This window comes from Pelodiscus sinensis, chromosome 10, assembly GCF_049634645.1.
Source record: "Pelodiscus sinensis isolate JC-2024 chromosome 10, ASM4963464v1, whole genome shotgun sequence".
NCBI classification, from domain to species: Eukaryota; Metazoa; Chordata; order Testudines; family Trionychidae; genus Pelodiscus; species Pelodiscus sinensis.
This window is the reverse complement of record NC_134720.1, coordinates 2,121,186-2,142,330: the sequence shown is the minus strand read 5'-3', so window position 1 is coordinate 2,142,330 and position 21,145 is coordinate 2,121,186. Positions and strand designations below refer to the sequence as shown.

The 21,145-nt window shown below is 48.6% G+C and overlaps 2 protein-coding genes across 13 annotated transcripts in view; one reads left to right on the top strand and one right to left on the bottom strand.

Moving 5' to 3' along the window:
- LOC102458804 (alpha-1,4-N-acetylglucosaminyltransferase-like) overlaps window positions 1-21,145 on the top strand; it is a 101,755-nt gene that overhangs the window by 25,802 nt on the left and 54,808 nt on the right. The window lies entirely within an intron of this gene.
- On the bottom strand, window positions 5,128-18,087 carry LOC102459544 (alpha-1,4-N-acetylglucosaminyltransferase-like). 9 transcript variants are annotated; one of them, XM_075937273.1, is made up of 5 exons: window positions 14,659-18,085; window positions 10,348-10,460; window positions 9,499-9,549; window positions 8,753-9,189; window positions 5,128-6,324 (listed from the first exon to the last, which is right to left on the bottom strand). In XM_075937273.1, the coding sequence occupies exons 4-5, from the start codon at window positions 9,161-9,163 to the stop codon at window positions 5,734-5,736; spliced, it is 1,002 nt and encodes a 333-aa protein (XP_075793388.1). In that variant the 5' UTR covers window positions 9,164-9,189; window positions 9,499-9,549; window positions 10,348-10,460; window positions 14,659-18,085; the 3' UTR covers window positions 5,128-5,733. The 9 variants fall into 9 exon arrangements, with proteins under 9 accessions (XP_075793388.1, XP_075793390.1, XP_075793389.1 ...); XM_075937275.1 differs by lacking the exon at window positions 9,499-9,549 and having other exon boundaries at window positions 10,324-10,460; window positions 14,659-18,086; XM_075937274.1 differs by lacking the exon at window positions 9,499-9,549 and having other exon boundaries at window positions 14,659-18,086.

Below are 21,145 nucleotides of genomic sequence, written 5' to 3'. Positions count from 1 at the left end.
CCCAAGGCCCAGCCAGGCGCTTTGCAAACTCTGCCTCTGCGAGGCCAGGTCGGGGTTCACTTCCCTTGCGCCCGGGGCCAGGAAGGGCCGTCTCGACGGGCTGGGCCAGTCACGGAGATCCCCAGGGAACAGGCCAGCATGGCAGCAGCAGGCCAGACCCCGGTTTCTCAGCCCTTCACATCCCTGGGACAGGCTGGCTGCCTTCCTCACTGTGCCACAGAGCACGTGCCCAGCCCGGCCCTTGCGTAGCCCCGTGTCGAGTGGGAACCACGTCCCTGGGCTCCCCTGCATGGACAGGCAGCACCGCAGCAGTGGGCTTGGGTAAGTGCTGGCTGCGGGGCCCGCTCTGGAGCAGTCTCACCCACTGGGGCGCAGGGGGTGGGTTGCAGGTGGGGGGAGAATTTTCACAGCCAGGAGACACATTTCCAAATAATCTAGATGGGGCTGGAGAGGCTGCTCTGTGGGAACAGGGTGTGTTAGGCTTCCCCACAGGCCGAGTTCCTCTCCGAAGGGCGGAAGAGGCCAGCAACGCAGGCCGAACGTCCCTAGGAAGCTGATGTAGCAGGGGAGGATGGGGGGGGGTAGGACATAACGTTGTGGGAGGTTTGATGGTAATCAGGGCCAATGATGCGGGTGCAAAGGGCGCAGTAGGCCTGGACCTGTTAAGTCAGGGCACTGACTGCTCGCTGACCCTTGCCCTGCCTCCCCCTCTGAGGCCCGGCCTGTTCAGGGGTCTGGAGCTGAGCCCCCACTCACTCCCATTGCCCAGGGCCGGGCACCGTGTCACCAGTTAACTCCCTTGCCCCCTTCGCAGGCTCAGAGCGCTCCACACACCTGGGCGCTCCGACCTCTGGGCTGTACGTTCCCCAGCGCAGGGCCTGTCTGTTCCTGGTGGGTTTGTGCAGTGGGGCCCCTAGGTGCTCGGGGTGCAATGAGGAAGAGATGGGGAAGGCCCAGTATTGCAGAACGCAGCAGTGATGCACTCAAGGTGCAATTTTCCAGCATTCGCCAGCTACCTCTGCTGCTCTTCCTCTCTAGGCTCCATCCACCCCTCCTGCTCCCCCCCCCCCCTGCTATTAGGGTCAGCCACCCTGATTGACAGAGCAGTTCACTCTTATCTCCCCTCCCTCTGCCCTCCCTCACTGGCTCTGCTTTGCTCTACCAGCAGCAATGCAGACGTGTCCCTGGCGGAGCCACTAGCAGGGCTGGGAGCTTCAGCTGCACTTGTCCCGCACATCCATTGGGACAGGCAGGCTGAGGGAGCGGTGGGTGGGCCTGGAAACTCAGAAGATAACTGCTTCGCATTTCACCATGATCTGCCCCCATCCTCCCAGGGAGGCTGGAAGGAGCGAGCCCCCCGTGACACCAGCAGACACGGGGCTGCTCAGGCAAGAGGGGGCAGCCCCCGGCACATTCAGGGTCGCCCGGCTTTGAAGGTGTCAGTGTGTTCCTGAAAGAGCAGCAGAGCTAAAGCGTCACCCCGGGATCTCTCCCTGCTGTCAAGAAACGCTCATGAGGTGTCAGAGCGCAAACACTGCTTCAACGTCACTGAAAACTCCCGTTTGTTCCAATCTGGGGAATGGCCATACTCCAGGGTGGCCATCTCTTCTTCCATTCAGCCCACTTTTCTGGGAGGGTTCGTCTACACAGCAGCATTATTTTGGCATAACTGAGGTGTCACATAAAAAGTCATATGTGGGGGAGCCTGTAGGTCAGCAGGCCCAGGATGGAAGTTTCCATCCTAGCAGTACACAGCATTGGCGTCTGCAAACGCAAACAGCAGCTGGGCTTTATCAGCTTTAACCCATACCTTGAGCTGGGAAACTACTAACAGTAAACAAGTTTGATCTCGGTATCAGCTCATAAGGGTGATAAGAATGGTGTAGAGCCAATACGTGCACACCAGTAAACAACTGTAGTATAACTAGTGCAGAGAGTCCCAAGCCCAGTGAGTCTCACCAGGGACCTAGACCTCGGAGGGTGCCCTGGATTCCCCAAGCTGGATCCACATCCACTGTGGCCTGGTGAGAAGTGGCAGGAACAGGACTCCCCGCAAACTGAAGGGGTGTAAGCATTTCTAAGTTCCTCTTGTTCTCTTTTATGCATTGCTCTGCTTCGAGCTTGTTGACGTGTTACTTTGCAGCAGCTGTGTAACCATCTGGCAGTATTAAGCCTGTAATAGTAGTGACATGGTCAGATGAATAAGAGCAACGATCCCTAATCGACTCTCTTGAAGCGAATCCATAACCTGTTTGGCCATGGCCTTGTGAATTGACATGAGGTTATTCTGATAACAAAGAGCACATCTACTCCGCAAGCCATTCTTTCAAAATAATGTCGAGCTGGAGGACTTCTTGCTCCTACTCTTGGAACCCTCGTTTCATGAGGAGTAAGGGCAGTTCTTACTGCGTGTTCTTCCTGCGACTTTCTGCTGTGTCGGCAGTGCCAAAAATCCAAATTAAGCTATTTTAGATTCAGCTACGCAATTGACGTAGCTCAGGTTGCATAACTTAATTCAGCTTTTGCCCTGCTGTGTAGATAGGCCCTCGGAGACTTTCTTTTGACCACACTGGGCTTTGGGTCTGACTACCAGGTAGGGCCTACACAGAGTGTTACACTCAAATGCTGATTCCTCAGCAGCTTGGCAATTGCACTTTCTAATTCTAGGGCTTTTCCCCCGAAAACTTCTAAGGAGCTGCTGGTCTTTTACATGCGCAGATTCAAATAAAAGCTGCTCTAAGCAGCCAGCCATTTTATAGCGGTGTGGCTGCTGTGCTGTACGTGCTTCTCTGCCAACTGGTAACTCATCGTAGCGCCTGTTGACTTCCTCTGTAATGTTTCTGAGGGTGGCTGAGGCGACATCTGGACTGCTGGCTTCTTTCGGAAGAAGCTTTTTTCGGAAAAGATCTTCCAAAAAATCTTATTCCGAAAGAGCGCGTCCACACACAAAAGCGCATTGAAAAAGCGATCTGATTTTTCGAAAGAGAGCGTTCAGACTGATTGGACGCTCTCTCTCATAAAAGGCACCACTTCAGCCAGGGCTTTAGATCACCAGTTGCTTCTGAGCGTTGGTGCAGGAGCCTTACAGAGACACACGCTTAAAGGGACCCCGCTGGACAGCTGTGTCTCTGCTTCTGCTGCATGCTTGCCTACCTCTTTGAGGGACAGCAAAGCTCTCGCAGTGCCTGCTTTGGTTGCTTTGATCTCATGCAAGGCAGGAGGGAGGAGACAAGTGCATGATGGGATGCTGACACCATGAACCTAGGATCACCCACTGCACAGCTTGGGTCCCAGCATGCACCGGGAACATAACGCAGAATGCAAAGCAGCACAGGCACTGGGGGCTAGCTACCCACAGTGCACTGCTCTCAACATTGTACTGCTGTTATTGCAATTAGGAAGTTTCCCCTGAGATACAATCTATGTCTGCTGGGCTGTGTTGGATGGTTTTGAGGGTTGGGGTGGGGGGGCCACTGACCACCGAAAAGATCAACTGAGAGAGCTCACACAACTTGGAAGTGAAAAAATCCTAAATAAACTCCCATTAACATATCCCCCGAATGAGGAGAAAGGCTCTCCCCACGTTCTCCTTCCACACCACAGACTAGCAAGGCCCCACAATGCTGGAGTGGGAGCTCTGAGCCTCAACGGCCAGATCCAGGCAAGCCAGGGGTGCATCTGGCCCCTGGGCCTTAGATTCCCCACCCCTGGTTTAGAACAACAACCCCTGCATCTTGGCAGTGGGTGGAACTAGAGGGCCCTTGCGGAGCCTTCTTACCCAAACCCTTTCAATGCTGCCACATTTCATGAGGACAATGCTGAGCAACAAACCCTGCATAGTCAAACGATCCCTTCCGATGCACACTGCGTACAAAGGTTATTACAGTGGTGCAGCGGTGTGGCTGCGAGGGTGTGTTCTATCAACTGGGCCTTGGGTGCTCAGGTCTCGTGGTGGCAGGGGGAGTTCAGCCTAGCAGTGAGAGCAGGGTCCAGGGGGCAGAGTCCAGGAAGCAAGCTGCATATCAGTACTAGAGGGACTCAGAAGACAAAGGAGAGAGGAGGAGCGTGGACAAGAGGCAGAGCTGGGACTGAACGCAGGAGGCTGAGGATGAAGGGGCCGAGGGAGGTTGTGGAATCTCCATCACTGGAGATACTGAAGAGCACGTTGGACAGACGTCTATCAGGGATGGTCTAGATGGTACTGGGTCCTGCCGTGAGGGCAGGGACTGGACTGGATGACCTCTTGAGGGCCGAGTGTTCTATGGTTCTACAGGAACTGGCAGGGGCTGGCGCAAGGCCTGGAAGGAGGACAAACACAGCTGTAGGCATGGCACTGATTGAAAAGCAGCCAATCTTCTGCGGGGCCATCTTGAACAGGGCTGCTACACCGGAAGCAAGACAGGGGTAAGTGCCCCCGTCCTGGTTGGAGAACCAGAGGGGGCTGGACTCTGTTGCCCCATTTTGTCCTTGTGAGAACGGAGCTGGCTGGGAGTGTGGCTAGCCCGGCTCTTTCCAGCAGGAATGTCCCAAAAACAAACAAATCAATAATGTGCCAATAATTCTGTCTGATTCATGGGCTAGGCTGGTGCAGTCGGTCGCCCGGCTTATAGTTGGTTGCCTGTTGAACCTGCCGGGTGTAAGTTTGGGTGTGGCTGAGAGCTATCTTGTGCAGGCGGAGGCTGACTTTATGGTTGCCCTAAAGTGTTAGCAAAGGGATTTAGATCAACATATAGGCTGAACCTCTCTGGTCTGGGACTCTCTGGTCTGGCAACCTCCGTGGTCCGGCAAGACCTAGGGACCCCCAGGAGCAGCTGCCACCCTGTACACAGGGCCATGTCTGGCAGTCAGAGGAGTTACCCTACTTTGAAAGTTAACCGATTTGTATGGGATGGGTTGGTTGGGGGTGGGAGGTCCGATCCGCCCTGGACAGGCAGGAGTGGTCTCCGGGGCAACATACAGGGGCTGTTTCATACCAGTGGGAGCTGCCCCTGTCTGTGGCATGTCAGGGATGGTGAGTTCTGCAGGGCTGGAGCAGCCCCCTGCCTGCACCCACTGTGCGGGGTGGAGAAAAGGAGAAGGAAAACAAACAATCGTAGTGAACATCTGGAGGAGGCGGGAGGTGTGGGCTGTTGTTCATGGAGCGTTATTGTATTCACAGTTACTGAACATCAATATTACAGTAGCAGGGCGAAGCCTCAGGCTCATTGCACAGGGTGCTATAGACACTCGCAGCAAGTGGCTGGGCAAAATTTCCAAAGACATCTAAAGGAACAAATTCTGAAAGGCATTGAGGCACCTGAGGGGGAGGACAGATGCCCAATGGGATTTTCTAGTACACTTAGGGGCATCTCTAGGCATTAAACGCTGTTGAACATCTGGCCCTTTGGTTCCTGAGTCGCCCTGATTTTCAGAGGAGCTTTGGACACCAAAGCCAATGTGACCTTTCACACTAGTACTCAGGCTCCCAGATTACTTAGGTGCTTATCAAGTCATCCACAATGGTATTTACACCCTTGCTTGCCTACTGATTTCATTCACTCCTGGAGAACCTTGGGAGAAGAGATGGATTCTGAGAGGTTCTCTCCTACCAAGTCACTCACAGACAGAAAATGGCTGGGAGTCACTGACTCAGAGCAGATTCATGTTGTGCACAATTGATTTAGTCCCAGGGCTGTCAGGGCTGGAAGAGTCACGTTGTTCTGCTAATGCCGTCACTCAGTCTTGATTTGTTGCCTATGGAACACTGCCTTCTGGGCCTTGAATAAGGACCTTGTACGTGGTGGGGCAGTGTGTTTTGAAGAGAATTTCCACTAAGGTGTTACTTCCTGCAACCACACGCTTGTGTTCCCGGTTCATGTAGTTCCACAGATGCAGGGAATAGGAGTTGTTGAAGTTGAAGCTCTTCTCCCAGACCTCAAAGTACCGATTCCAAGCCGAGTAGGGGATGGGGTAGAAACGCTGAGGATGCAGGAAGGAAATGTTTTGACAGTTTATATCCTCTACGTTATGGAAATCGGTCAGGGTGCACAACGCTTTGAGCCTCCTTGTTAGTAAGCTGGGCCCTTGGTATCCCCAAATGTCTCCTTTGTAATTTTGAACAAAATCCTCCATGCAATCCCAGAGGAACCCATGATGGCGAGAAAAGCCAAAAATCGCACTTCCGGAGACCTGGGAAGCCTCGGCCGCCACAAAGTTTTCCATTAAAATAGGCCTCATGGAGATGACATCGGTGTCCATGTAGATCCCACCGTATTTCCAGACGAGGGCAAGTCTGCTAGCGTCAGAGCTGACATGAAGCCAGTACCTTTCCTGGGCTGGATTTACCTGCAGAGGTGGAAAGGGATCACAGAGATGCAATTGACTCCACTTCAAAACATCTCAACATCTGCTTTCGTTAGCTATGTCCTCTACAAAACTCTCAGCCGTGTCTGTCCTAACTGTAATCCCTTCCTCAAATAACGGCCGTTTTTCTTGCTCAGGTGTGACACACTGTTGGAAAAAGGCAAGAGCACATGTAGCTTTTGTTCAGTGTCTTTGTACAAGTGTCCCAGGCACAGGAAACCCCAAGGAACACCCAAGAATTATAACATCTGAATCTTAGTAACATAACAAGGGCCATACTAGGTCACACTAAGTATCTAGCCCAGGATCCTATTTTCAGACAGTGGCCACTGTCAGGTGCCCCAGAGGGAGTGAACAGAATGTAGGGACACTATTCCTGCCCATCAGATTCATCCTCTTTGCCCACAAAAGGTTATGCCCCAATAAATGTGTTTGTCTTTAAGGTGCCACAGGACTCCTCATCGGTTTTGCCAGTGCAGACTAAAATAGCCACCCCACTGACACTATAGTTAGTAGTTCTGCAAATTCATATTTGAGTTCCTTCAGAACTCTGGGGTGAATGCCATCTGGTGTGGGGTGTCTTATTACAGGGTAATTTATCTGTTTGATCCGTTTATCTCGAGTGCTCCTTTAGCATCTGGATCGTTCAGTGGCCCCATCGGTGGGTTAGTTGGCTTCCTGCTTCTACTGTCCTTTTCGCTATTACTTTTAGAGACTTTGGCGAGCTGTTCTTCACATTCTTTTCGGCTTTTTAAAATTGTATTTTTACACTTGTCAGAGTTTATGCTCCGTTCCACTGTCTTCACTTGGATTTCACTTCCCTTTTGTTAAGTTTCTTTTATTTTGTTTTTATTTTATTGTTTTTTGCCTCTCACTGTTTCTTTTACTTTATTGCTTGTCAAGATGTCAGTTTTGGCACTGGGTCTTTTCATTTCTGCTTCAGTTTTATGCAGTTCTCCTTCATTATTATTACCCTTCATTATCACTAACCCTTAACTGTTATTTCCCCCAAACAGCCCCCCATGTCAATCGGCACACGCAATGTCTGACCAAAAGTCCCTATGAATCCACTGAGAGATTCTCACTGACTTTGAGGGCTTTGGAAGGGGCCTCTGCTGGTAATCTCTGCAGAGGATAAGAAGTGAGAGAGAACTTCAGGCCTTATTGGGGGCAGGGCGGGCCGGTGTACCAATATTGCAGCCAGGTGCTTGCTTGTTCCCACGACTCCCTGCTTTCATTTACAAACGAACTAGAAGATTTTCCCGGCCTGGCTCAGGGCCTTAATTCAACTAATTCTTGATTTTCTTCATTTAAATACTGGACCTGGGGAGGAGGGGTTCAGGATGCTGGGGAGGGGAGGACTAACCCAGCGCTCTCTCACTGCAGGAGCTTGGTGCTAAGTGGGAAGCATCTCTCCATGGCTGCTCCAGCTCCAGCCAGTAAAACAGAGGGAAGGGCGCATGTCCCCAGCTGGGGCTGGTCCAGGTACATCTGCCCTTTGTACTCCCCAGCCAGAGTGAGGAATGCAGCCAACTGTGCACTTTCCCCTCACTCCCTGACAAAGGGGAACAGCTAGCAATGTCCCCCTCTGAATCGGGGGGGATGACTATCTCCCTCTAAAGAACACCTGGGGGAAGGTCCAGAGATGGGGCAGTCCCCAATGGGGAGAAGGGAGCTCACCCCGGTGTCTCCTTTCACCTGCCTTTTCTGTACAGTTTTGTGAGGAGCAATCCCATTCTAGGAACATCCCAATTTCCTGGCACAACTGAAGTCTTACCTTGTTTTTAAGTTATGAGAAGAGAAAGCTTCCTACCAACTTTAGTGATCCTAGCTCCTAACGTTTAGGAGGATTCCAGCCTGTGTTTTCAAATAGGCCAAAGCAAGAACTCCAAGGGGAGTGAACTCTCAAAATAACCCTTCTGAAAGGAGCTGGTAAAGACTAGAACACCCCACCCAAACTGACCTCTGCATTTCTCTCTTGCTTCTAAATCTTGTGCCCAGACATTTCCGTGACTCCCAGACACCTTCAACAAGCACTGAAATCATATTTCCCAAACAGCAAATCCTCACTTTACATTCATGATGCCTGAAATGTGTCAAAAACATTTGTATCGACCTCTTGCCTTTCTGGAAAAAGGGGGATTCACCACTTTGAGACAATATAAATACTGAAATGACGATGGAAATGCTCCATTTGCCATAACTCCTGCCCCCAGGAAATGGACAATGACCGTAACAATTCCAATGAATATTTAATGCATGGGAAAATGTCATGAAAAAGGGGCCCACACTCTGTACAGCAAAATGACAACGGCTTCAAAACTTGAATAAAGTGTAAAAACCTTCATTTCCCTCCACTTCTACTTTGAATCTGGTTCAAAAATATTTCCCCCTTCATGTTTCCTCTCACCTTATGATACCATGGGAGAAGAGGTGTCTCCTGGAAAACAGTTTCCATCAGGAGAGGAAGAAGGAAGACATTCTCCATTGCAGATAGCAGAGCCAAGGCTGTGGAATTGGAACTTGAATCCCGCCACGTGTTATTTTTCAGCCCTTTCATGAAGAAAAGAACAGGTCTGTCGGGGTAGGCCCTGGCAGCAGATTCCACAGAACATGAAGCCAACGGAGGAATCTGCAAGCGGTATGTGGTCTCCACAAAGATGATGCCGCTGGTCTCGTTCACATCATCCTTTTGTGTCGCGAAGAGCTCAGGACTCGGCGTCCAAAAGAAGCTGTGGCCACGCGGCAGGAAACGTTTATAGACAAAGGCCAGGACAAAGACAAAAGTGAGTGCGAGCCCTATTTTGATCCCCTTCAACATTCTTGCTTCTCTTTGGACAGACGAATCTTGACAAAAACAAACAAAGTGTCAGTGAATCTTTCATTACCGCTGGGAGACAAGACAGGATTTCAAATGGTGTCATTGCTTTGGATAATTTCCAGGGTGGACACAAAGCAGTTATTAAAAAAATATATTAAAAATCAGTTTTTTAATTTAAATCGTATTTTTTTGTTTTTTAAAATCATCGATAAAATACTAAATTTTGTGTTTTCAAAGTAACAGTTACAATTACATCTCATCAATAACATGCTGGACATACACTTACAACCTCATAAAACGGGAATGAACGGCTCTAATCTGCCCTGTTTAACTACCTGCTCTTCTTCCTGAGAGTTCTCGCCTTACAATTTCCGTTTCTCAGCAGACTGCGGGAACACATGCAAAGACACACAGATTGGGCAGATTCATTTGGCAAAGCACCCTCTCTGTGCTGTTTCGTATAAATGTGATTTGACGAGTAAATTCCCAAGCTGTTTGCTGTGTTGGGTGTTGATAGAAAAAAAGTTTTAGCTTCGCAAATCCTTATGGCTTGTTCAATTAGTGAACTAGGTTTAGAATCGCTCCTCCAGCTACACAATGCAGAAAACTGCAGTAAGAGAAATCTACAGTTGCCAGTTGCCACCGTATGTCGTTTTCATATGTTATATTACATAAGACAGACCCCTTATTTAGGAACATGATGGCTACAGACCACAATAGTGATGCCATGAGTCTATTCCCTGTTTTACTTCTGCAGAACTCAGCTCTCCAAAGGGAACCCCATTCTGTACTCGTTTTCTCAAAAAAGAGAAGAGCCGGTGAATTCAATGGGTCTTACTCCAAAAATAAGTCAGAGGGTGTTAGCTGGGTTAGTCTGTATTTACAAAAGCAAGGAGGAGTCCTATGGCGTTTTAGGCTGTATCTGCACAGCAGGATTATTTCAGAAAAGCTGATGTTATGACCACAGAAAACAGTTATTTTGACATAATGTTGAAATAATGTCGAGCTGAAGGACATCTTACTCCGACTCCTGTAACTCTCACTTTACAAGGAGTAAGGGAAGTTGGAGGAAGAGTGCTCTAATTCGGACTTCCTGCTGTGCAGACAGTGCCAAAATCCGAAATAAGATATTGCAACTTAAGCTACGCAATCGATGTTACTCAAGTAGTGTGGCTGATTCTGACTTTAGCCTTGCTGTGTAGACGTGTCCCTAGAGACCAACAGACTTCATAAGGCACAAGTGTCCATGGGTAAAATTCACTTCATCAGGAGTGGAAGATACAGAGGCAGCGACTACCTATAAGGACAACAAAAGAGAGACGTTACTTGCGTTAATCAAATCCGGATGGAAGTGACTCATTCACAGCAGTTGATGTGGAGATGAGACTATCAAAAGAGTAGTGCGTTAACCAGTTAAGATGCTTATTCAGTCTTAAATTGATTGTGTTGAATTTGCAAATGAACGTGAGTTCAGCTTATATTTAAAAAACAACAAATGGTCTGGTAGCACTTTACAGATTAACAAAACATGTAAATGGTATCAGGAGCTTTCATGGGCCCAGCCCACTTCCTCAGATGACCGGAGTTTTGAGTTTAGGACGTGCAGACCCAAAATAAAGAGAAGAGAGGGGAGAGGAGAGGAGGGAAGGAAAAAAAAGATTAGCTTTTTTTAACTATCCAGTCCTTAGGTGTTTATAGATTGCCAGTCCTGCCTACTTGTTTTTCCCTTTGATATTTTTATACCCTCTGCTTCTTGTTTCCCGCTCCCTTTCTTTTTTCTCCTTCCCCCTCTTCTTTCTCCCCTATTTATTGTGGGTCTGCACATCCTAAATTCAAGACCCCGGTCATCTGAAGAAGTGGGCTGTGCCCACGAAAGCTCATGATACCATCTACATGTTTTGTTAGTCTATAAAGTGCTACCAGACCATTTGTTGTTTTCTAAGTTTATTCTGTTCAGACTCACTTGGCTGCCCCCTGAAGCTTTAGTTCAGCTATCTCCCATTGAGAAAGGTTTTGAAATTGTTTTGTAGAAAGATGGCTACTTTCAAATCCATTATTGACTGTCCAGGGAGGTTAAAATGTTCCCATGTGTATGTTCCCATTCTTGATGTCTGATTTGGGTCCATTAATCCTTTGGTGCAGAGATAGTCTGGTCTGGCCAATACTCATGGCAGAGGTGCATTGTGACACAGGATGGCACATATCACATTAGAGGATGTGCAGGTGGATGAGCCCCTGATGTTGGGGCGTATGTGGTTAGCTCCTGTGATGATGTTGCTAGTATGGGTGTGTGGACACAACTGGCAATGAGCTTTGTTGCAGGAGTAGGTTCCTGGGGAAGTGTTTCTGTGGTGTGTTGTGTGGCTGCTGCTGAGTATTTTTCCCCCAGTCTGACGCAAATACCAGCAGCCACGGGTTCTGGGGACACCGATGAGAGGGTCAAATCAGGGTGAATGCTAGAAATGGGGCTACTTACAGCCCAAGAGCGGAGGACCTCCACTAAAATGCGCACTGAACCAGTCAAAAAGAGCACTTCTGTTTGCCGCACTGAGAATCCCCTCAGACACTCCAGCTTTCCCATTGTCTCAGCCAGCACGGCACCCTACATGGATGAGAGGTTATGAAAACCAATCGCACCAACTCCAAACAGGTTCTTCCAATGCTAAAGGACCAGCTCCATTCTCAGGCCAATTTATACCTCAGGGTACGTCTAAACTACATGGCTCCGTTGAAGGAGCCATGTAGATTTGTTGTTTTGGGAAACGCAAATGAAGCCGCGATTTAAATGATCGCGGCTTCATTTAAATTTACATGGCTGCCGCGCTGAGCCGACAAACAGCTGATCAGCTGTTTGTCCACTCAGCGCGCTAGTCTGGACGCTCCCCTGCCGACATCAAAGCCCTTTGTCGGCAGCCCCGGTAAACCTCATCCCACGAAGAATAATGGGGCTGCCGACAAAGTGCTTTGATGTCAGCAGGGGAGCGTCCAGACTAGCACGCTGAGCGGACAAACAGCTGATTAGCTGTTTGTCGGCTCAGCGTGGCAGCCATGTAAATTTAAATGAAGCTGCGATCATTTAAATCGCGGCTTCATTTGCCTTTGCCTATGTGTCTAATCTACATGCCTCTGACGACAGAGTGTAGCCAGACAGACTAACCCCATATCATCCATCTTATTTGCCTCTCTGAAGCACAGGGCAGAGAAGGAGCAATAATATCAGCATAGTCTATGCTGGCTCATCTGATCCTGAGGAGCTAAAAAAAAACCAGATATGTGGATAGAGAGCGATTAAGGCAATAAGCTGGCCTCGAGGCTGCGGCTGGCACCTATGTTGATTCGAACACACACACATTCCCTGGGAGAGGAATTTCCCACTGAGAAAACAATGTCCCGTACTTCCAATTTAATCATCTCAATTCTCTCTTACAAGTGTAAATTAAGTTCACAACTCCCTTGTAAGAACTGGTCTCACAGCAGACAGACCAGCATCAATTGGCATTACAGACAAGAAAGAGAAATACGTGACCCCATGGGTATATAAGATGGGCCCAGCACACACTCACTTTGAGTGACATTCTACCCTCTACCTGCTGGTCGGGTTAGGTGTTTGACCTCCCGAGGTTCTATGGGGACGCCCACCTCGTATTTTCGTCTTTCCTAGGAATTGAGGGACCGGCCCCGGCCTGACATGCTGGAGTCGAGAGGCACAGAAGGGGGTAAAAATTGTACCTGGATGTGGTCCTCTGTCTTAAGTGTACACATAGAAAGAGTAAGCTGTTACTTGGTACCATTATTTCTATTTTTCTATCTTTATCTTTTTTATAACCATTTTTAAGATCTATATTTTGCTAGTAGTTAAGAAATAGAACAATAGCCATTGTAACCATATGATTTATAAGCTTCTTTAATAAACCTGTAACTGTTTAAGTTTTAACCTGACTCCTTCAGTTGCTGTAACAGAACCAGGCACAATTTAAAAGAACTTCAGCCGGTCTTAAGGGACAGATACAGGGAGCCCTGACCGTCGGCTGACACAGAGGCATGTAGTCTAGACACAGCCTCAGAGCTTATCCAGAAGAGCACGCTGGGGGTATGCTCTTGCACCCTACACTTGCCCCCTAGTTTGGACTGGGGAGGCAAATGATGTATACTGAAGTTGCTAATGAAGTGCAGAATTTAAATATCCCACGCTTGATTAGCATATTCGCAGCCGGACGCCATTTAAAAAAGCCAGTAACCCGAATTACTGCGTCGTGTGTAGATGCAGTTTTCCGTTAGAAAACCCTTTCCTTGATTTATCTGTTATTTCTCATTGAACGAGGAGTAACAGTTAAATCGAGGGAAGGGTTTTCTGATGGAATATGGCGTCTACACGTGGCACAGTAATTCAGCCTACCAGCTTCTAAAAATGACGATAGGCCGCAAATATGCTAATCAAGCGTGGGATATTTAAATCCTGAGCTTCATTAGCAACTTCGGTATGCTTCATTTGCCTCCTTAGTCCTAACTAGGGGGCAAGTGCAGATATACGCTGGGCCAGTTCTTTTCAATCTAACCTCTAAAGGTTTATTAAAGAAAGAAGAGGCTGAGGTTTACAGCAACATTCCTCAAATGTGTATTGGCAACAGTTAAGGTTCATTGCCAGTCAAGAACTTTAATTCACTTGAGTAGCCACCCTGTTACAATAGGCGGGTGAAGCCTGTTGATATCTCTCTGAAGCAAATACTTAGAATGTCAGAACATGGCCAATACTTATCACTCTACATAGAAGACTCTGACATGCACATGAATAGTAGAAACACAACCAGCAAAGTATCAGCTTTCAATAGACACCTCCCTTGACCCACTTTGTACAAAACGTTGAGCAAACCTACAACGGCAGGTACAACAAAATTCTGCACATTCACATCAAGAAGCCAAGAATGTCACCCCACCACGGCCAAAGTGATGCCGGAAGGGATGCCAGTAACATGGCTGCGTGTGTCACAGGGCTATCCCATGCCTGCCTCTGTATTGCTACAGGTTCTAATTCAGTATTAGAAATAACAGCGTGTGACTGGAAAGGTTTGTGAAAACCATGTTTGTCTAAAACAGGGTTCATCATTGTAAGGTTCAATATGATCATCATAATATCCCTGAACTTTGTGACAAATGCAAGGCAATAATTGCTTAAAACAACAGTGGATTTGATCTTCTTTTGTACCATGATTTCTATATATGATTTCTTAGGTGAGCCGGCCAAAAGCTAAAGGTAATTTCTCTCTAGAAGCTCTGGCCAATGTCTGGAACCAAATAAACACCAAGTGAATATAGATATTCATGTTCTCCATAATGTAGGAATCCTGGAATTTAGCCATGAAAGCAAGATGGCGGTGTGCCTCAGTTTCCCTGCTCATATAGCACGTTAAGTGTGGAATGCCTTCTCTCGTGATAAGTTCCAACACAAGTTATAGGCACCAACAACTGGGAAATATAAGCATTACTAGATCTCTTACCGTACGGTGTGGCATTACGTGCCAATCTGAACATGTTCCGGGATTTTACCAAAAGATCATGCGCATTGGGTAGGTTTACAGTTCTGGGTAGCAGCAGCACATTGGTTACAAAAGTGGAAACCAGCAACAAGAACAAATCCGTTGCAAGCGCACATGTACCGTTCTTTTTGTCATCCTTGGCTCAATACCATTGGCGGACGAGCATTTTAGGGTTAACTTGTGGGACAGCTGTGTTATTCTCAGCTATGACGAACTGAGGGGCCACTTCCACACACAAAGCACTGGAGAGAAATTCTGCCTTCCCAGCCGAGCTGCTTGTGCTCCACACAGACCAACCTTTGGGGACAGTCTCTCCTCTGTCCCAGCGCCTTGGCTAGTTCCAGCTGGTCTCCACACACCGGGGCTTGATCCTACAGAGCTATTTGCAACAAATCGGGTTCTTCCTGGGCAGGTTTCTCTTCCACAAGCTTTACTAGGCCTCCGTCCAGCATCGCCACAAACTTGATCTTTTCCTCAGTCACGGCTTCAGCCGGACTGGAATCTGCTGCACAGAAACATCGTCCTGATCTCTGAGTTCCTCCTGTCCTTGAATGAATTCCAGCCTCGCCTCTGAGCCTGAGACAGGCCTTCAGCAACCTCCTGCCAGACACACAGCTCTCTCCCCCAGGCAGACACTGAGAGAAACTCTCCACTTGGTCACAGAAAAATTGGCTAGACATAGACAACTGCCCCAAGTCAATTCCCCCCCCCCCCGCCCGACCCTCCTTCCCAAATCTCCCTGGTAGTCACAGGGGACAGCAGAGTTGCATTCAGACTCCTCTGGGGGCTGGGTTATGACATCAGCCGGATTGCACATTTCTGCCATGTCATCATTAAAGCACAGAGCAACACAGTGACACACGACTCCCAAGCGGATACCGTCTCTGCCGCTCTTCCCATTTCCCCCTTGATCTGGAGTTTAGTCTGGCAACTCCCTCCTCAGCTTCGCTGAGTCTCTCCTCTGCTGCTGGTTGCTCTATTCGCCTGGCCTGGACTTCTTTCTCTCTTTCAGCAGCTCCTCTCTCCAGCTCAGCGCTCCTTTGCTTCTCCCTTACATGAATCTCGGCAAATATTTCTTCCTAATCGAGCTCCGCTTTTTTCAAAACCTCCTGCGCTCTGAGATTTCTTCTGCAGCATCTCTGTCCATTAGCAAAGATTGCAGTTCGCACTTAGTGGCTTTCTTTCTGGAAGTGATTCCTTTCTCTGAGCATGGGTCTCTCAGGTCTTTTATTCTAAGATCCTCATTTCATTGCTGACTCATGGCAACTGCTCTTTTGTTATGCTTGCAAGAAGCGGGAGAGAGGGGGTGATATTTATAGGGGCAAAAGGCAATATTCTCTGTTTATTGAAAATACCACATCAAAGCTGTTAGCATATGCTTACACATGCACACACATACAGACACGCACACGCACACTGTTCCACCAGTTGACGTTATATTTACCAGTCCACGGCTAACTGGAGGAGCGGGGGCTCTGGCAGTCCAGACCGATGCTCCCGTCCTTGGCAAGACGTACCCCAAAGTTTCATGCCAAAGTTGTCCCTTTTCATAGTCGTTTTACTTCGCTGGGATCGGTAAGTTTTACATTATACTGTAATCAACTGCGCTTTGAAGCGTTTGTTTGCTTACGTTGTTCCTCTCATATCACAGCTATCTTGTCCCAATGGATAGGTGCTTGCCTCATCTTTATTTGCCCATCATCCGCAGTTCGGTGGGAGCATACCGCAATCTCCTGGCGCTTTTATATCTGTCCTCCGCTTCTTTCTAGAATGTTTGGCCTTCATCCTTTTCTCGCAACACACATGCCTCATTCACACGCACAAACCAGAATTGATTTCTTTGGTACATAGACACAATATGAATATTTAAGCAGGAATATCAAATTACAATTAAACCTCACCTCCTCACCACCCAATCATCATGCCCTTTTACTTGTTTGACAATACTAATTTTAAAACATAAAACAAAAAATTATCAGACTCTATCTCTGCCTTGGAATCGACTTTAGACACAATATTCTGGCTGACGTAGCTTTACCAGAAGGTCAAGGTCCTTTCTGATCTCAGAAAGGGTGGCCGGCAGCATACACATGACTTTGCATAAAGCTACACTTTAGCTTCGTGGCTACACTTTAACATCGGAATAGCGAGCCGAAAATAACGAGCTTCTCTTAAGACGTGTGATAGATATTTTGGGATAATCCAGTATCTCGAAATAGCACTGCAGTGTAGAAGTAGCCTGAGCTTATTAACCCGTTAGGATCGGGTGACTATGTTATTAGCCAGTTATAGAACACAAGGTCAGTCAACTTGCTTTGAAACTCACATCTACATGGTAACTGAATGAATTAACTTATGCTCCTGTGGCTCCCATGGGTGTGGGTTGCACTCTGCAGTTTGTTTTCCTCACAGATGCCCGGACGGTGGGGTGGGGAAGCGGGGATGGCTGTTTTCCGTGGGTGGGGCCAGCCGGGCCGGGCTGAGTGGGGTTTTCTCCTGGGGCCGGCCCACGGGAACCCGGATTTTGCGGAGACTCCGCGCTGGCAGCTGCTTTCCCAGGTGGCTTTGAATTCCCGGTGGGGGGGAGGTTGCAGGGTTACAGTGCGGGAAACCCTCCCTGTTCCCAGTGGCTATGCAGGGCCCGGTGCCACTGCAGCCACATTGTGACCCTCTGTGCCCATCACCCCAAGCCGCCCGGCCAGGCGCTTTGCAAACTCTGCCTCTGCAGGGCCAGTCGTGGTTCGCTTCTCTTGCGCCCCGGGGCCGGGAGGGGCCGTCTCGCCGGGCTGGGCAAGTCACAGAGATCCCAAGGGAATAGGCCGGCACAATAGAAACTCTTCAGCCCTTTGCATCCCCAGGGGGAAAGCAGGGGTGTCACTCCCTGCCGGCTGGGAGAGGCTGGCAGCATGATCAGCAGTTTCGGAACCAGGCTACACACCCTGATGTGCACAGTTGGTTATGCAGCCAGGGAGAGTTTTGGCTGAAGGAAAAATTTGGAAATACAAAAAAAAAGGGGGGGGGAGCCCCTATGGCATGCCCTCTGTTACTCCCACCAAAACCCTGAGGTAAGTCCACGGCCCCCTCTCCCCAGCAGGCCCAGACACACTGGGGATGAGAGGGATAAACCTCTGGGCACCTCACTCTCCCTGACTAGAGCCCTCTCGCACTCGCGGGCGCCTGGGTGCTGCCGGGCAGACAGCTGCTGTGTATTCAACAGGCTGGGTCTGTTCCTGCTGAAACCCCGGGTGCAAGAACCTGCCTCTCGCTGCACAGACACTTTCCCGTCGCTGCCCCAGTGCCGGTGAGAACGATGCAAATCTCCAGCCCCAGGACAAACCAGCAGATTAGATTATTTTCCAGCCACCTCCCTAGGGAACCAATCCCAGTGCTTCACCACCCACCTAGGGAAATAGTTTTTCCTAATCTCCGAGGGCATGTCTACACTACCCCGCTAGTGCGAACTAGCGGGGTAATGTATGCATACCGAACGTGCAAATGAAGCCCGGGATTTGAATTTCCCAGGCTTTATTTGCATAAGCTGGCCGGCGCCATTTTTAAATGCCGGCTTGTTCGAACCCCGTGCCGCGTGTAGCCGCGCGGCACGGGGTTCGAACAAGCCGGCATTTAAAAATGGCGCCGGCCGGCATATGCAAATAAAGCCCGGGAAATTCAAATCCCGGGCTTCATTTGCACGTTCGGTATGCATACATTACCCCGCTAGTTCGCACTAGCGGGGTAGTGTAGACATACCCCAACCTAGACCTCCCGCACTGCAACTTGAGACTATTGCTTCCCATTCTGCCATCTGCCACCACTGAGACCAGCCTCTCTCCATCCTCTCTGGAACCCCACTTCAGGGAGTTGAAGGCTGCTGTTAAATCCCCCCTCGCTTTTCTCTTCTGCAGACTAAACAAACCCAAATCCCTCAGTCTCTCCTCATAGGTCATGCGCTCCAGCCCCCTAATCATTTTGGTTGCCCTCCGCTGGACCCTCTCCAATGTGACCACATCCGTTCTATAGTGGGGGGGCCAGGACACAATACTCCAGATGTGGCCTCACCAGAGCTGAATAAAAGGGAATAATCACTTCTCTAGATCTGCTGGCAATGCTCCTCCTAATGCAACCTGATATGTCATTAGCCTTCTTGGCTACAAGGGCCCCCTGTTGACTCATATCCAGCTTCTCAGCCATTGTAATCCCCAGGTCCTTTTCTGCAGAACTGCTGCTTAGCCATTCGATCCCTAGCCTGTAACAATGCTTGGGATTCTTCTGTCCCAAATGCAGGACTCTACACTCGTCCTTATTGAACCTCATCAGATTTCTTTTGGCCCAATCCTCTAATCTGTCTAGGTCATTCTGTACACTATTCCTTCCCTCCAGCATAGCTACCTCTCTGCCTAGTTTACTGTCATCTGCAAACTTGCTGAGGGTGCTATCCATTCCCTCATCCAGGTCATTAACAAAGATATTGTACAAAACCGGTCCTAGAAACGATCCTTGGGGCACTCCGCTAGAAACCGGCTGCCAACCTGACATCGAGCCTTTGATCACTACCCATTGGGCCTAACAGTCTATTCAGCTTTCTATCTATCTTATAGTCCATTTATCAAATCCATATTTCTTTAAGTTTCTGGCAAGAATATTGTGGGAGACCGTATCAAAAGTTTTTCTAACTTTCCCATATCCACAGCACCAGTTACCTCATCATAGAAGCTAATCACATTGGTGAGGCATGACTTGCCCTTCGTGAATTCATGTTGACTATTCCTGATCACTTTCCCCTCTTCCAAGTGCTTCAGAATGGATTCCTTCAGAATCCTCTCCATGATTTTTCCGGGGACTGACGTAAGGCTGACTAGTTAGTAGTTCCCTGGATTATCCTTCTTCCCTTTTTTAAAGATGGGTACTACATTTGCCTTTATTCAACATCCAGGAACCCAGCCCTGCAATCAGCCCCAATGCCAATTCTACCCACATATCTATACAAGCGCATTAATTATTGCAGCCAACCACATAAGCCACCAAATCAGAGGTTCATTTAACTGTGCATCCAGGAATGTGATCTATGCCATCAAATGCCAGCAATTCACCACTTTAATATATATTGGACTAACTGGACAGTCCCTACAGGAAAGAATTAAGGAACACAAATCAGATATCCGTAAAGGGAACATACAAAAACCTGTTGGGGAACACTTCAATCTGCCTGGGCATCATATATATAGTATCCCAATGTCTGTGACTCTGTAACGCTGAAACGCTGGCTGTTCCCTGTGGGCGGTGCTGTTGCCTCTCACCGTGGCGCTCGGCCGACTTCTGCGCCGCTCAACCGGGCCACTGCGCGGGAGCAAGTGGCGCAAGCGGCCGTTTGGGCTCTGTGCTCTCCGTGCACGAGGAGGAGGAGAAGAGAAAGAGAGAGTGAGAGGCAGGAGGGGGAGAAGAGAAAGAGAGAGATGGAGAGAGAGGCAGGAGGTGGAGGAGAGCTGAGACAGGGAGAGGGGGAGGAAGTAGGAGGAGGAGAGAGAGATGGAACGAGAGGCCGGAGGTTCAGGAGAGAAGTGTGAGATTGAAAGGGAATAGGATGTAGAGGAGAGACCCGTAAATCCCGTCTTAGGATGGGCTGTTGGCTAGTTCATTAATAGATCTTCAAGTGGCTGTTTTGTTACAGACCAATTACACAAGCCAAATACACAGGAAAGGACTGGAATTACAAATCATTCACAAGGTTGATACTCATGGTAATGGATTCAAGCTAACGGATTAAATAAAGATACTGGATGGCTGGGACATTATCAACCTATCAAACAATGATGGTGCCAATGGTTCTTCATCTGTGTAGTATCTCCTGTAAGTACTCTTCCTCTCTAATTGACTACTATGATTCTTCTTTGCCTCTTTTGACTATCCAGTCTTTAGGCACTTATAGACTCTTTGTTTTACTGTTTCAAGCTCGGCTTTCTCCTTGTTGTTTTTATACGCATTGCCTCTTCTTGTTTTCCCACTCCCATTTATTTCCTTCTGTCCCCTGCATCCCATCCCCACGCTTTCCCTCCCTTCTCCCCTATTTATTTTAATCCTAGATCTCTAACACTCTGGTCATCTGAAGAAGTGGGCTGTGCCCTCGAAAGCTCAGGATACCATGCACATGTTTCATTAGTCTTTAAAGTGCTACCAGACTATTTGTTGTATTGTATTCACAGTTACTGAACATCCATGTTACAGTAGCAGGGTGAAGCCTCAGGCACATTGCACAAGGTGCTATAGACACTCACAGCAAGTGACTGGGTAAAATTTCCAAACACATCTAAGGGGACAGATTCTGAAAGGCATTTAGGCACCTCAAGGGGAGCACAGATGACCAATGGGATTTTCAAAACCAGTTACAGGCATCTGTAGGCACCAAAGGCCTGATTTTTAGTGGAGCTTTGGAATTCAAAGCCAATATGAC

What these genes read in the sequence shown, in the direction of transcription:
- LOC102459544 (XM_075937267.1), bottom strand. Translation starts at nt 14,692, where the DNA reads ATGTTCAGATTGGCACGTAATGCCACACCGTACG. An exon ending in ACGTAATGCCACACCGTACG is followed by an intron (nt 9,190 to 14,658) that starts GTAAGAGATCTA and finishes GTTTTTGTCAAG; the next exon opens with ATTCGTCTGTCCAAAGAGAA. An exon ending in TTCTCCCATGGTATCATAAG is followed by an intron (nt 6,325 to 8,752) that starts GTGAGAGGAAAC and finishes CCACCTCTGCAG; the next exon opens with GTAAATCCAGCCCAGGAAAG.